Genomic DNA, 14,957 nt, shown 5'->3' with positions numbered 1-14,957 from the left:
TGCTCAGAGAGGTTATTTAATCATAGTTTGAAATGAAGCAGATATTATTTCTTGGTTGACACACAGACCAGAGTCCATTATCAGTCTAATGAAGATATAGTGGAGTAAAAAGACAGGGCCATGATTGATGACACCAAGAACGAACAGCCAGAATTCGAACATGTTATTAGTAATTCATGATTTGCAGCTTGATCTTGGAGTCATTTTGAATCTTGTCTTCTTTTTTTACGCTCCACAGGCTCAAATCCATATTCTGCTGACAAAGACAGAGAGAAAGGAGAGATTAGGGCAGAACGTGAACGGCAACGGTAAAACATGAGCTGAATTTATACATTAAAAAAACCCTGACTTGCATGTGCTGTTACAGTCAGAGAGATGAGGGAAAAGATGATGGCTTTGGATGGGAAGAGGAAGAACAAAGGAAGATAGGAAGTTAATGAAGAGGTGGAAAGGGAAAGAAAATGGGAGGAGAAAGAACTGGAACAGAAAGTCGTGACAAGATGTAAAATTACTGAATGTATAATACATTAAACCTAATTTAGCTACATCTATTTATAGCCAACATGTAAAACACATTAATTTCTGACAACAGTGGATGAATGTATCATACAAAGCACTGCATTAATTAATGGTTCACCCTTCAGACCCACAACTTTAACAATCAATATGAATTCAGACTGTTTATTGTCTTCCAACTAAGAAACGACTTATCAAAATAACCCACAATATATACTGTACATTAATTCAGAGTGTCATTGTAGGATGTAAGGAGTCACTCTAAAGTCACATGGCAAGTCTGCATAAGTTTTGAGGTTAGCATCAGTTTACAACTTAGATCTGATGTATCATAGCTCATGTAGCTGCCGTGCAGAAAAAGACCCTTTATTTCCTTTGCATTATTCATCTACTGCTGTGTAGCTGACACTTTGAAAACTCTCTCCAACCTGATGGGAATACTCATACAGTATGTACAGTAGCTGTCTTACAGAGAGAGACGAGGGATAGAGAAGTCTGTTTTCAGCTTTGAAGTAATTCCTTTTTTAGTTCCACAAGCCTCTTTTTGGTGGTGTCCAACTCTTCCAGGAGAGCCTGGACTATAGTCAGAAGAAAAATCTAACCTGCAAGCTGCTCTCTAAGTTGCTCCTCGAGTCTGTTGATCTACTTGAAGATTATTTCTCAGTCTGTCACTGAGATTTCTTCTTCTCAAGTTGCTGTCTGTGTTCTAGAACACTAAGTAGCTGACTACATCAAAGGCTTCAGCCAACACAGAATGGAACATTAGGGTTCCATCCTGTGCTTTGAAATCTGTGTGTAAATAGTCTTGAATTGCTAACGTTGTGGGGACGTCTCTGTTTACACATGCACATTCTGAAGACTCGACTTCAGATTCAAGATTCAAGAGAAGTATTTGATATCACATTTTCTAATACATTAGATTGCAAGTAGGTACAGAGAATGTTTGCACAAATATGATGTCAACAAACTCTTAACATCTATATCTGAATTTTAAGCATTGATTCAGTCATTAGTTGACCTTTTTTCAAGAGTGGACTAAAATCACCAGCCCATAATTACTGAAGCCTTCCACTCAGCATGGTCCAGTGCTACCATTATCCCTTTGCTGTGAACGGAGTGACAATCTGCCAAGCATGTGGAGAGAAAATTACTGGTTTTATATCAATTTCGTAATGCATTCTAAGGTGGATTCAGAGTAGCATAATGAGAAAGCAGAGTAGGACTGTAACTAGTTTTCATTATCTTTTAGAAAAAACACTGTTCACTCGACTGAAAAATGGTGAAAAGAATTGCATAAGATTGAACACTATTCAATTATTCAGTTTCAGTGATCTTATTGTGTTTATAATAATGTTATGCTGCCTTGCTTCAAAAAGAACGTCCTCTTGTGAGGCAAGTTAAACTGAGTAATAAACTAATCATTTTAGCTCTACTATCGTCACTGGAAAGGCGTTTATCCAAGACAAAAAACCCTGATACTTTCCATCTCCAGGCTGCTTACCTGATGCTGACAAAGGACCTCACTGTGGAAAAGAGAAAGAGAATCAGTGAAGCACAGAATACAGGCTTCAGCCATTTGTGGAAACAAGTCACAGTCCTCTGGTTTTGCTATGTTAACAAAGTCCCAATTGGCCAATTTTGACATTTTTGGACATAAATGTAACCCTTACCCTTCTTATGACTCATCAAAAATATTATTTTACCCATCCTCTCAATCTCAAGTTATATCTGGTGTGCTGCCACTATTCTTGGTCCTCTTATGATACTATTGTTATATTTGAGATGCTGAAGCAACAGCATTAAAGCTTTTTAAGAGGCTATACTTTCTCTGTAAGGCTCAGAATAGCAAACTATGTCTTTGTAGACTCTACACTCGTGGTTTGCTTTTCAAAAGTCCATTAAGGCTAAATAAATAATTCATGAATATAAACAGGCATATGGGGATATGCATACAGTGCATCAAACCCCAAACACTATCAATGAAAATCCTATTAATAATACAGTAAGGTGAATTTCAAAGAGAAGCACCTTTGATCTGAAAACATGAATATTCTTGGGGGTTGATATAAAAAAATAAATAGTCATGTCAACCTGACAAAGATTGATTGGTTTATAGGTGTTTCCAACCAGAGCTGCGTTCAGAATACTTGACTTTTTAAAGCTCAGAATCATTGATTATCAATATTAATGTGGGAGGCAAGACTCACATGAACACCCTATCTGTTCCTGCAGTTAAAACATTGAAATTCTGGTCCAATAAGCAATCCATCTATTCCACCATCCACTCCCTGATCAATTCATTCATTCCCCCTGCTACTCATTCTTTATCTCACTGGTCCGTACATTAATTCAAATAGGTTCAGGTTGAAGATGGTTCTTTTTGCTCACATTTACCTCATTATTTGAATCTTTGGCCACCGTAAATATGAAAATCCAATAACAATACAATGTTCGTTGTTCAGGTCAGGGTCAGGGTCATGGTAACATGGATCCAGGTGTGAAAACTGCTCAGAAATGTCTTGAGCAACATGACAAAGAACCCAGGGTGTTGACCTGGCTTCCAAACTCTCCAGACCTTGATCTAATCCTACATCTGTGGAACCAGCCAGAAAAAGCCAGAGCCAAGGAGGACCCCGCCCTCCAGCCCACAAGACCATAATGCTATTCCCACACCACAAAAACTGCTCAGAAATGTCTCGAGGAATGCGACACGGTGCCCAAGATGCTGACCCGGCCTTCAAAATCCCCAGATCCTGATCTGATCCAGCATCTGTGGAACAAGGCAGATCCATGGAAGCCCTACCCTACAAAAGAAAACAGGTGACAGAAAATGAGGAAAATCATTAAACCACTGCACCAAACCCTTCTTTTCTCCACCAATCCTCTGCAAACACTCAACAGAACAAAACACTGATCTCATTTACTAATTGTTTGTACCAGCAGGTGTGAGCTGTCTGTCACAACACATTCCCAGTGAGTGCAGGGTACCAGGGCGCTGGTATGCTCATTTTTCAATGGCACGTCTGTCAGACAAGTGGTGTTTCAAGCCGCCTCCTCTCCTTAGAGGATGAGTTTATTCAGTTATGCTTAAAGGAAAATTGAATAAAGAAGTAATATTGGCCTGTAGATGTAACATGACATACAGAGGGATGCTGCAGACTACCGCCTTGAGACGACTGATTCAGTTAGTGTGTGATATTTTTTGCTGAAATAATCAGTTTTAGGGGAAAATACATCACTAGTAATATGTTAGTTACCAGATGGTGCTCCTAACCCCTGACCTTCCTGCGGAGGAGGTGTGTTTTATGAAGACTGTGATCACACACAAAAAGAAAAAAATTGTGTGGTTAGGGTTTAAGTCATAATCTGAACTAAACTAACTGTAACTAATTAATAAAATGACATCAGGTATGGTCTGGTAAAGCCGAAAAACCGGGACTTGCCCATTTTGTCTTCGTATCTGTGAGTCTTTGGTCTCAGTTGAGCTTCGGGTCATCTCAAAATAAGAGACGTGGGTGGGGCGACACCCTGTGGCACAGAGGACAAACAACACTGAAAATGAAAATGCGCAGGCGCGACGTTTGTCCCTCACGTCTTCCCGTCAAACCGCGTTATCATGGCGACCTCCTTGATGGTGAGTTACCCTTCAGATTTCGACTAATTACTTCAATCATCAGTCTGATAAGAGGCTGAATGAAAGTTTTAGTCGCTCTTTAAGTGGCAGAGTACAGGCTGTTGTACAGATGAAGGCTGTAACTTACTGACTGACTGTCAGGCAGCCGATGTTAGCTAAAACATACCCTTGTCGTTTTTCAATTAGTTTGAGTTTGCATAGACATATAAGCAAGGGTGGAAAGAGTACTCGGGGGTTGCATTTAAGTAAAAGTATTGTTTACTTCATTGAAATTTCATTCAAGTTACATTTCTCAGGTTCTGGTTTATCTAGAAATATTCTAACCAGCTGTAAATAAATATGTTTAAATGTACACAAGTGTTTTCTAAAATTACGTGACTCGTGATTAAACTCATGTTACAATGAAGCAACGAAGAGAAACAAATTGTACATTTAATTTAAACAAGTGTAGAGCTCCTCTGGTGACATTTGAAAGGAAAAAAATCGCGAGGGAACGAGATCCTGGTCTGACGTAATGATCTCGTTCCCACGCATAAAGAGTGTTCCACGCTTTGATGAGTTGAGGGAACGAGATCGGTAACTTGTGGCCACAAAAAAAAAAGTTATTATCCAATTCATTGACTTCTTACTATTACAACAATTACTAAATTTGGTTTCTTTCAAATGTCACCACGGGGCTTCGTAAACAAGAACCAGAAAACACGAACTTTTTGTACATAAACATTGTTTTTAATCATTCTAATCTTGATAAAATATACAGTAACAGTTACTTTAACAGTGCATGTAGCAACCAACCCCACTCACATTTAAGCCAACTTTGTCACGGTCATCACTCATCTCAGACTTTCAGATCTTATATCAAAATATAGCTGATTCCAATGTTTATTAAATAGAAACAACACATTTTCAATATCTCAGTATCTAACACAGCTTTATATCATATTTCATACATGTCTGTTCAGTCTCTGCGCAGATGTTGCCAGGGGTCACCTCTCCTCCTCCTCGTTGCTAGGCGACCGTGGAGCTCCAGCAGCGCGGCGTCTCCGCCTCCTCTGCACACGAAGCTCCTCCTCTTCCTCACCCAGAGGTTTTATGACGTAGAGATGCTCCTGAGCTGGGGGTCTCAGATGAAGAGGAGGGGGATTCAGAGGAAGAACGCGTGAGAGACATTTTTGCTTGTTTTGAATGTAGAGACGCTGCTCAGTAGACTCCAAATTTAAGTCCCAGACCAACACTTAATTTTCCTTGCTGTCTTTTTCACAGTTACTACAGTTACACTCAGAGGTTTCATGGGCCGAACATAGCAGCAGCGTATTATATTCTGAGTCTAAGGGGAGGATTTAAGTAAGTACTTTGTTCCCTTTCTTCTACATTGTTTGTCAGCCACGATGTTAGAACCACTGACAGGTGAAGTGAATAACATTGATTGAAAACCCCAAAATATGGAATTTGCTTTGATAAGAAAACATTTGGGAGTTTGTGTAAGTTTTTTGTAAGTGGCACAGATTGTTATTATAAGTGTCTGACAACATTATGCTTAGGATTCCTACAGAGACAAATGTTTTTATTAAAGAGTAAGATCCTTTTGTTCAACTAGAAACAGATGTTTTATCACTACCAGACTCCATTGACAAAAACAGTCATTTTACTCAGCAGAAAAATGGGAGTTACTAATCTGCTGCTGCCTCGATCTGTTAGTTTGTTTGTGTTATTGTGTGGTACTTTTACTTATGTAAAGTATCTGAATACTTCTTCCACCACTGAAAGTTACACAACAACACAAACAAACCAACAGATGGAGGTGTTGGTATTGCAGCAGCTCCTGTGTTCTGCTTGGTAAAATTACTGTTTTTGTCAATGGAGTCTGGTTGGGACAACATGGGAAAATAAAAACCCAATTTCAAAAATACAGTACAGAAAATGACTTAAATCTGTTTCTAAAATAGTGAATTAACTTTCTATTTAAATTAATTTACATTATGTGATCACCTGTGCTGCGTCCTCAGGTACGTCGGTCAGTCAGACTGGTTTCGTGCTGATCAGAGGGGCAGGTTCAGCTGGGACTTCCTGAATCACAGAGACGCACATCTAGAGGAAGTAGACATGAGCAACACCGTCATCAACTACGCAGGACTGTGGAACCTGGGTACTGAGCTTGAGCTCCAAGCTTTCAGTTTCAGAAACTTAATTTTCTTTCGTCTCTCTCGTGTCTGTCAGGATTTTTAACTTGATTTGTCTTCCCTCAGACGGGCAGCGCTCTCTGAGGACACTGTCGTTGCGAGGATGTTCTGAAGTGGACGACTGGTTCCTGGCGAGGCTCCACATGTTCCAGGACTCTCTGGAGGAACTGGACATCTCTCACTGTCCATGCATCACCACCGGCGGCCTGGCTGCACTCAGGAATCTCAAGTAATTATCCAAACACTTGTAACAGAGTTATTATCACCAAAACCACTGCGTTTTTTGTTAAACGTGAGTTTGCTCTGCAGGGGACTGAAGCGTCTGGACGTGTCGTCCCTCCCCTGGGATTTCGAACCCTGGGTTGGTCGTCATCCTGCTGGAGGAAATGTTGCCGCAGTGCCACATCACCGCTAATGGCTACGACTACAGCCTGAGTCAGGAGGGAGGAGAGGGACGGAGGTAGTGAATGGACACGAATCAGAAGAAGTCCTTTTCCACTTCAACATTAAAACCACCTGCCTGATATTAGCTAGGCTGGGCTTGGTGGTGTAGTAGGTTTGTCCTGCTGGAGGAAGCTACAGCAATGTTTAGGTGGGTGGTACGTGTCAAAGTAACATCCAGATTAATCTCAGGACCCAAGGTTTCCCAGCAGAACATTGAATTTTAATGTTATTTGCCTCATCTGTCAGTGTTTGTTGTCGATATGTAAATATGACTGTAAATGCACTAAATAAACATGTAATTGTTCAATATTATGATTACTGGATTCTCTGGCAGTGGATCCATGTTGCACATTTCACAGACAATGAAAGCGACACATCGCAGTGCGGCTGTATGTATTTCTAATCTTCACCGTGTGAGCTTGTGTGAGGAAACTAAAGCTCATAATCCAGTGTTAGCCTTGAATCTGCAGCCGTGTGGGACCCTGCAGTGGGCCGATGAAGACGCCAGAGAGAGGACATCGGATGGGGATGAAGAAATCAGCGGATGTGTTGTGTAAGTGAAGATGCAGAACATCCACACAGGTTTGGTAGCCAGGTTTTAAGTGAATGAATCTGCTTGTATGAGCAACTTCTCACTGCTATCGTCTGTTTTAAGGTTAAACACAAATATTTCTACTCATTTATTCTATTCTTATGTTATCTATGTTTATTAATTGAGGATTTGCTGAATACATGTAAGCTAAGGTGGCATTTAACGATTTAGATTTGCGGTAGGAACCAAAAGTGCCGCGAGAACTCGCTCACAACAAACACGGACCGTGTTTTCGACGGACAACAACAAGACGGGGAAGCTAACTGCTAGCCGTGTAGCGCATACCCGACACAACTTTGTGAAATACTGCTTATACAGTAGCTGTCATTCGGACCTTTGTGGTTAAAGGGTCTCAGTAGGCGGATAAATGTCTGATGCATCAGGTAGGATGTGTGTCTGATGTGAAATTTGTGATAAAATGTGGGAAACGCGTCGGTGTCCCACTGCGCTAATTTAGCTAGCTGTGTAGCTAACACGGACATGTAGACGGAGAAATGTTTGTTTGACGGGGGATTTAATTGTTGTTTTTGTAGAACTTCCTAAAAGTAAAGAAGAGGAGGAGGTTACACCTGAACCAGAGGTAAGAAAGACAGTTTATCTGTGGCTGCGAGACTGAACCTGAATTTATGATGTGACTGTTGTTTATCGTTTACAGGAACCATCCGACGACAGCAGCGAGGAAGAGGCAGCAGGAGACACAGAAAGTATGTGAGATTGTTAATTAAGTTAAGTCCCACATCGTTGTTTGATAGACCTTTTTATTAAAGAGTAAGAATCTTTTTGTTTTACCAGAAACATCGCTTTATATCACTACCAGACTCCATTGACAAAAACGGTGATTTTACCGGGAGTTGCTGGAATACCGCTGCCTCGATCGGTTAGTTAGTTTGTGTTATTGTGTGATATTTTTTTTTTACATATGTAAAGGGTCTGAATACTTCCTCCAGCACCGAAAGTCACACAACAACACAAACAAACTATCCAATAAAGGCAACAGCTATTCTAACAACCGCTGTGTTCTGAGAGGTAAAATTACTGTTTTTGTCAACGGAGTCTGGTACTGATATATAGCCACGTTTCTGATTAGAGGATCTTATCTCTTTAGGAATCCTATCCATAATGTTGTGCGTCAGTAACAAAAACAAGTACTTAGTTGACATACTTTGACGAGGACCCTGTCAATCATTTACACCAAGAAACACAAGAATATGAGGCATGACCACGTTAAAAAATACAGGAGTTATCCTTTACGCCACCTTTAATTTTGGCATGGAATAATTCAGGCTAGTTCCTGTTGCCTTTTTCTACAAATAAAGTGGCTGTAATGAGCCATGTGAACAAATATATCCCTGTATTTAAACACATGCTGCCTGCTGTGTAATGTGGAGGCCAAACTTTCATACCCTGATGATTGAGACTTGAGTTTTGTGCAGTTTTCTATCCACACACAATAGAAACATTTATTGATCAGCCTCCTCTGAATCCCCCTCTGTTAGTGGATTTCCTGCGTAACCTGTTCTCCAGCACTCTGGGCCTCGGCTCTGCGGACAAAGTTCTGGACGAGCTGACTCTGGATGGAGTGGCGCGGTACATAAAGAGCGGCAAATGTGAGTCAGCCCCGTCCATTACAGCAGTGAATTGATTTACAGCTCAACTGCAGTTTATTATTCATTTATGCTGAAAATTGATCTGCAGGTAAAAACATCATCTGCATGGTTGGAGCAGGGATATCCACATGTGAGTATCTTGGGTTTAATATCTCTGAATAAGCATTTAGTATTATATTAAGTGCATCTGTATGTAGTTAGTTATTCATCTGTAACTCCCTCTGTCTCCACAGCGGCTGGAATCCCTGATTTCCGGTCACCAGGGACGGGCCTGTATGCAAACCTGCAGAAATATAACCTACCGTACCCAGAGGCCATCTTCCAGATAGATTACTTTAAGGTGTGTTAACCACCCTCGCCTCTGGTTTTTGTAATGATCCGTCCTCACCGTCACCAAAATAAGATGTTAATATTTTTCACCGTCTTGAATCTCAGAAACATCCGGAGCCGTTCTTCGCCCTGGCCAAGGAGCTTTACCCCGGACAGTTCAAGGTACAACAAACGTCCTGCCTCTAATCAACTCGTGTTGTCGTTTATAAAACTTCCTCTCAGCTGTTTCCTGTTTGACTTTTATCAGCCGACGATCTGCCACTACTTCATGAAGATGCTGAAGGACAAGGGGCTCCTGAAACGCTGCTACACACAGGTGAGAAGAACACTCGGCTTCACATGAATGAAGTCTCTTTTTCTGCTTTGACGGTGATGTGTGTGTTTGTTTAGAATATTGACACCTTGGAGCGAGTCGCCGGGCTCGAAGGAGACGACCTGATCGAAGCTCATGGAACGTTTTACACATCCCACTGTGTCAGCTTCTGCTGCCGCAAGGAGTACAACCTGGACTGGATGAAAGGTGTCTGTTGTGTTTGTTAGTTTTTACACGAAAGAACAAGAGCTGAGGATCATTGAGTTGTTTTTTTAATGCCTTTTGGGACTTTGAACTCCTTTTTTTTTTCATTGTAGAAAAAATCTTCTCTGATGACATTCCCAGATGTGACAAGTGCAGCAGTTTGGTCAAGCCAGGTGAATTGATCTTTGTCTCTCTGTAATCATTTACTTATTTTTGCTATTTAATTTAATCATCACTAAACAAACAAACTTATCAAGGCAGTGGTATTCCAGCAGCTCCTGTTTTATTGCTCGGTAAAATTACTGTTTTTGTCAATGGAGTCTGGTACTGATAGGTAACAACGCTTCTTGTTGAACAAAAAAAGATCTTACAGGTTCAATAAACACCAGAGTTATCCTTTAAAAACCTGACAACCCTCCTGTGAACCATTTTACCTCTTTTCTACTTTATATATAACTGTGTCTTTGCTTCTCTTTACACAGATATAGTCTTCTTTGGAGAGAACCTGCCCGTCCGGTTCTTCACTTCAATGAAGATGGTGAGTGCTTTAGTGGTGGTTTGAACGTACGCATGCACGTATGTTTTCCTAAACTCTTTTCACTTTGTTTACTCAGGACTTCCCTCGCTGTGATCTTCTCATCGTCATGGGGACGTCTCTGCAGGTGCAGCCGTTTGCAGGTCTAGTCGGCAGGTACAGCTGATCGAGTTTCTTATTTCTTGCAGCGTGAAAGGCCGACTTGCTGAAATATTGTCTAAGCAGGTGTTTGTTTCCCTCCTTGTTTCTGTTTTTTGTTGCTCAGGGTCTCGAAAAGTTGCCCCAGACTGCTCATCAACATGGAGAAGGCAGGGCAGGTGAGCTTCCACCTCCTCTCTGCCTTTATACTCGCTCTGTTTTTCTGTCTTGGTTTCTCTGTGCTGCATTATTTTATGTGTTTCTCTGTGCAGGCTGATCCTCTGTTCGGGTTGCTTGGTTTTGGAGGAGGGATGGACTTTGACTCAGACAAGGCGTACAGGTGATACTCAGAAGCTGTCCTTAAAAAAATCAGCCACAACATTAAAACCACTGACAGGTGAAGGGATTGTCTCGTTATGATTGAAGCTGTGAGGAGGTGGGATTTATCAGGCAGCAGGTGGACGGTCAGTTCTTGAAGTTGATGTGTTAGAAGCAGGAAAAATGGGCAAGTTGCTGCTGACAAATTTTAGGATGTTTGTGGGACAGTTTGAGTTCCTGCTGGGATGTGACCTCTGCCACATAATATTCAAGTTCTGTGTGAAAGTACTCATAACACGAGACCTTAAGGATGAAGGTCAAACTGTGAGGGTTAGACAACAACTGGGTTAGAGCATGTTCAAAAAGGTGTGCCCGGTCTGCAGAGGTCAGAACCGACCCGAAGTGGAACCGAGGAAGGACAACAGGTGAACTGATGACAGGGTCATGGGGATTCAAGAAAAGAGCAACTGTAGCACAAATATCTGAAAACTTTAACGTTCATTATAAATGAAAAATCTGAAATATTGTGATTTTTAAACACATTAAATGTTCATTTAGTTTAAACTGACATTGTGCAGTTTATGTTTGCACCACCAGAGGGAGCCAAAGCGTCATCCATGATTCTGATGATTTAGAGACTTGATGCTGTGCTACTTTTTTTTTTTTTTTTTCACTCCGCATAAAGTAGTTCCTCAGTATTTTTACTTACTCAGAAATTGGCCAGTCACCCGGGAGTTGTCGTGACATTCACAAATTGTTGCTGATCCATGATCTGAAACTGTCCAGTCATCTCTGATAAGGAAGTTGGCAAAATCCTTAAAAACACTGCAAAGATGAAACTGTGGTGAAGGATATTTTAGATAATTATGAATCACCATGTTTTTAAACAGCAAAATGCACATTTTAATGCATCAGCAGATTAATAGTTGTTAAAGAAGTATGAGATTTGTTCTAATGTTGTGTATCAGCACTGGAGGTGAAGAGGTGGTTTATGGCCCAGTCCAGGTTCTAACAGTGGCTTCTTTCTTTCTTCCCTCCAGAGACGTAGCTCACATCAGCACATGTGATGATGGCTGTTTGGCTCTAGCCGACCTGCTGGGATGGAAGGTAAGTTACAAGTCTGCAGTTACACCGACAAAACACTAGGTGGTGGTGTTTTTAGGTGGAGGTATTTCACCTTACTCCACGTTTCTGTTTAAGGAGTAAAAAGGTGGAATAGAGTCCTGCAGGGATGCTGTAGTCCAACCTTGAAGTTAGCATCAGCCTGGTTCCCTCCACAAAAAGCCGATGGGATTTTTTCAGTGGGTTTTGGATTAATCCAGAAAATAAACTGTGACCATCAAAGGTTTATGATACTTAAACCTTTTGATCAACAAGATAATCTGATGTTTGAAGCCTAAATCCAACTTCCAGAAGTAAGAAGCTAATGTTAGGCTATAAACCAACTACACCTCTGTAGTCTCATTTAGACACTCGTTAGCAACCGCCTTTTTTAAGACACGTAAAAGCTTCAAACATCAGGAGTGGGGGATTTACTGACCCATTTTATGTCCGAGAATAAAACCTGAAAATGTCTTGAGCTTGTGTTAAAACCACAGATCTTATTTCAGACATTTAACCAGAAACACACTGACTCTGGGACGAGGGAACATGCTAACATAGCATGCTAACATGCTAACTTACTTCCTGGCCCTGTGCTTATTTAAGATAGCAGTAACATCAGTCTGTTAGCCTCAGAACAATGACGTGGTTCTCTAACTGTAACAAACACGATGTCTTATCGCTGCCTCACAGAGGTTATTTTAGTTTAACACAGTCTCATCAGTTGCAGCAGAAGCAGAGAAGGTGAGGACCTTTCGAAAACGTCAGGGCAGCCTATTTCTGATTTTCCTGTGTGATGTTGTGGTTACAGAGCCCCCACTGTGTTAGGACGCCTCAATAAACACAGAGCACAGGCTGCCTTTCCTTTTCTGTCGTTGTGTCATGTTTAAACACCGTGTGATTTTCGTCTCTTCTCAGGTGGAGCTGGAGGAGCTGGTGAAGCAGGAGCACGCCCAGATCGACAGTCAGGACAAGAAGGAGAAGGCCGGCGGGAAGAGCGAAGCTGCCAAGTCGAGCTCAGCGTCAGTGGCACCAGAACCCAAAAAGGAAGAGTAACTGATTAAGGAGCTCTCTCTTTTTTAAATTAAGAACTACTGTAGTGCTGTCACAGTGTGGAGTTCGCCCATGAAGGCAGATCATGATTCCAGGGTTTCTGTTTGAAAGTGAAGCTTTGACGAGCGTCTGTCACACTCAAGTTTTAATCTGCGGACATTTTATTCCTCTGAACAAATTCCCATGACATCCCTGTGTTTGAAGGCCGATTTATACCTCTGTGTTGAATCATCACTGTAGCACTGTAGTACACGACATCTCCAACGACGTAGAAACTCAACTCAAGCCCCTTCTTACGCAGAAATTGCGCTTTAGTGGAGTAAAGATGATGCTGGACCAGGAACTAACTTAGCATGTCAGCATGTTAGCATGTTAGCATGTTAGCTCTTCCTGTTCCCTCGTCCCAGAGTCAGTGTGTTTCTGGTTAAATGTCTGAAATAAGGTCTGTGGTTTTAACACAAGCTCAAGACATTTTCAGGTTTTATTCTCCGACATAAAATGGGTCAGTAAATCCCCCACTCCTGATGTTTGAAGCTTTTACGTGTCTTAAAAAAGGCGGTTGCTAACGAGTGTCTAAATGAGACTACAGAGGTTGTCGGGGACGTTAACATGAAAACCCATCTACTCACCAGTCCACCTTTACAGCCTCGTTGTGTTTCTACTCACGCTCTTTCAAACTCTCACTAACTTTCTAAGAAGAAAGGCTTTTGTAGAAGAGCTTACTTTATTTCTGGAGATTGGATTGAGGCTTCAAACATCAGATTAGCTTGTTGAACAAAAGGTTTAAGTATCATAAACCTTTGATGGTCACAGTTTATTTTCTGTAAAAATCCAAAAACCTGTTAAAAAATCTCATCGGCCTTTTGTGGAGGGAACCAGACTGATGCTAACTTCAGGGTTGGACTACAAAAATTTGTCGTCCCTGCACCGATCTGTTCCACCTTTTATTAAACAGAACAGCAAGGTGGAAAAATCGTGCAATACTTCCACCTAAAAACCGCACCACCCCCTAGTGTTTTGTCGGTGTAATTGCAGACACAACGTTGATCCAACACAGACGTATAAACCAAGCTTTACACTTTTGTTCATATCAGTTGTTTGCACTTTAATTGCATTAATATATCCTGCAGTAGCTCAGTTCTGTCTCAGGTGTATATTTCCTCCTGAGGCAGTCGACTTTATGCATTTTACTGCAACAGACAGCGGCGTTGTTGCTGTTCGTCTTTATTTTACATCTCATACAGGCAGTGTGATCCTGACCTGATGACACTACACTGCGCACAAGCTCGAAATAATGTTTCCAAACTAATCATTGAACACTTCAGCTCTTCACTGATTCCTGTTTATGCTTCCTCAAAAGATAATCCGGCTGTTGTCAGGTTTATCTGTCATCTTTTTCCCCTCGAACCAAAAGTGATTTTATTTATCCCCAAAACAAAAGAACGTCCTGAAAGGTGAGCTGAGGCAGTTACAACTAAATATAACAAGATAACTGGTTATGTGAATGTCTTTATTAACTGAGGATGTTTTTCATGTTAACTTTCAGCTCCTGTTTCTGTAATTTCTTTTAACATAACGCTCTCTCTTAATATTACAAAACTGCAAACATGATGCACAGAATATAACTTTGCTCGCTCCATTTCCAGGACTTCAGTTGGTCCTTCGCTGATTTTGCTTTTTAAATCTTTGGGGACGTGAATTTATAAAATAGGGTGTAATTTAACATAAGAAGATCGTTCCATGGGGAACTATTTGGGTCGTAGCTGTAAGAGCATGAATTGTTGCATTATGAAATTAAAAAAAAAAACATACAGAGGGTGGAAACAATAAGAAGAACATCTGTATAATATTATGGAAACAATACAAACACCCTGCAATAAAGTTTAACTTTGTAAAGCTGATGATGTTTGACTCAATCAGAGAGGAGTTAATTCAACTCTGTGGTTGAGCCACAGAGTTGAATTAACTGAGCAAAGGCCTGCAATGTTGAAC

The 14,957-nt window shown here is 41.0% G+C and overlaps 2 protein-coding genes across 2 annotated transcripts; both read left to right on the top strand.

The window, feature by feature from the left end:
* Positions 1 to 4,043: 4,043 nt before the first annotated feature.
* Positions 4,044 to 7,086, top strand: dmac2 (distal membrane arm assembly component 2). Its single transcript, XM_018676026.1, is given in 7 exon segments — positions 4,044 to 4,150; positions 5,113 to 5,309; positions 5,414 to 5,494; positions 6,157 to 6,296; positions 6,397 to 6,559; positions 6,640 to 6,670; positions 6,672 to 7,086. Coding segments are annotated over 7 exon segments (753 nt in total). The 5' UTR covers positions 4,044 to 4,132; the 3' UTR covers positions 6,795 to 7,086.
* Positions 7,087 to 7,574: 488 nt separating this feature from the next.
* Positions 7,575 to 14,866, top strand: sirt2 (sirtuin 2 (silent mating type information regulation 2, homolog) 2 (S. cerevisiae)). Its single transcript, XM_018676025.2, has 16 exons — positions 7,575 to 7,749; positions 7,900 to 7,946; positions 8,022 to 8,070; positions 8,863 to 8,973; positions 9,062 to 9,103; positions 9,207 to 9,313; positions 9,409 to 9,465; positions 9,551 to 9,619; positions 9,694 to 9,823; positions 9,934 to 9,993; positions 10,303 to 10,358; positions 10,435 to 10,511; positions 10,621 to 10,672; positions 10,766 to 10,833; positions 11,852 to 11,918; positions 12,831 to 14,866. The coding sequence occupies exons 1-16, from the start codon at positions 7,734 to 7,736 to the stop codon at positions 12,966 to 12,968; spliced, it is 1,146 nt and encodes a 381-aa protein (XP_018531541.1). The 5' UTR covers positions 7,575 to 7,733; the 3' UTR covers positions 12,969 to 14,866.
* Positions 14,867 to 14,957: the final 91 nt, after the last annotated feature.

The sequence above is a fragment of the Lates calcarifer genome, linkage group LG21 (assembly GCF_001640805.2).
Source record: "Lates calcarifer isolate ASB-BC8 linkage group LG21, TLL_Latcal_v3, whole genome shotgun sequence".
Classification (NCBI taxonomy): Eukaryota; Metazoa; Chordata; class Actinopteri; family Centropomidae; genus Lates; species Lates calcarifer.
Note: the sequence above shows the minus strand (reverse complement) of the source record. Positions and strands in the feature narration are given on the sequence as shown.

Coding starts and splice junctions, on each gene's coding strand:
- sirt2 (XM_018676025.2), top strand. Junction 7,947..8,021: donor AGGTTACACCTGAACCAGAG/GTAAGAAAGACA, acceptor TATCGTTTACAG/GAACCATCCGACGACAGCAG. Junction 10,359..10,434: donor TCTTCACTTCAATGAAGATG/GTGAGTGCTTTA, acceptor TTGTTTACTCAG/GACTTCCCTCGCTGTGATCT.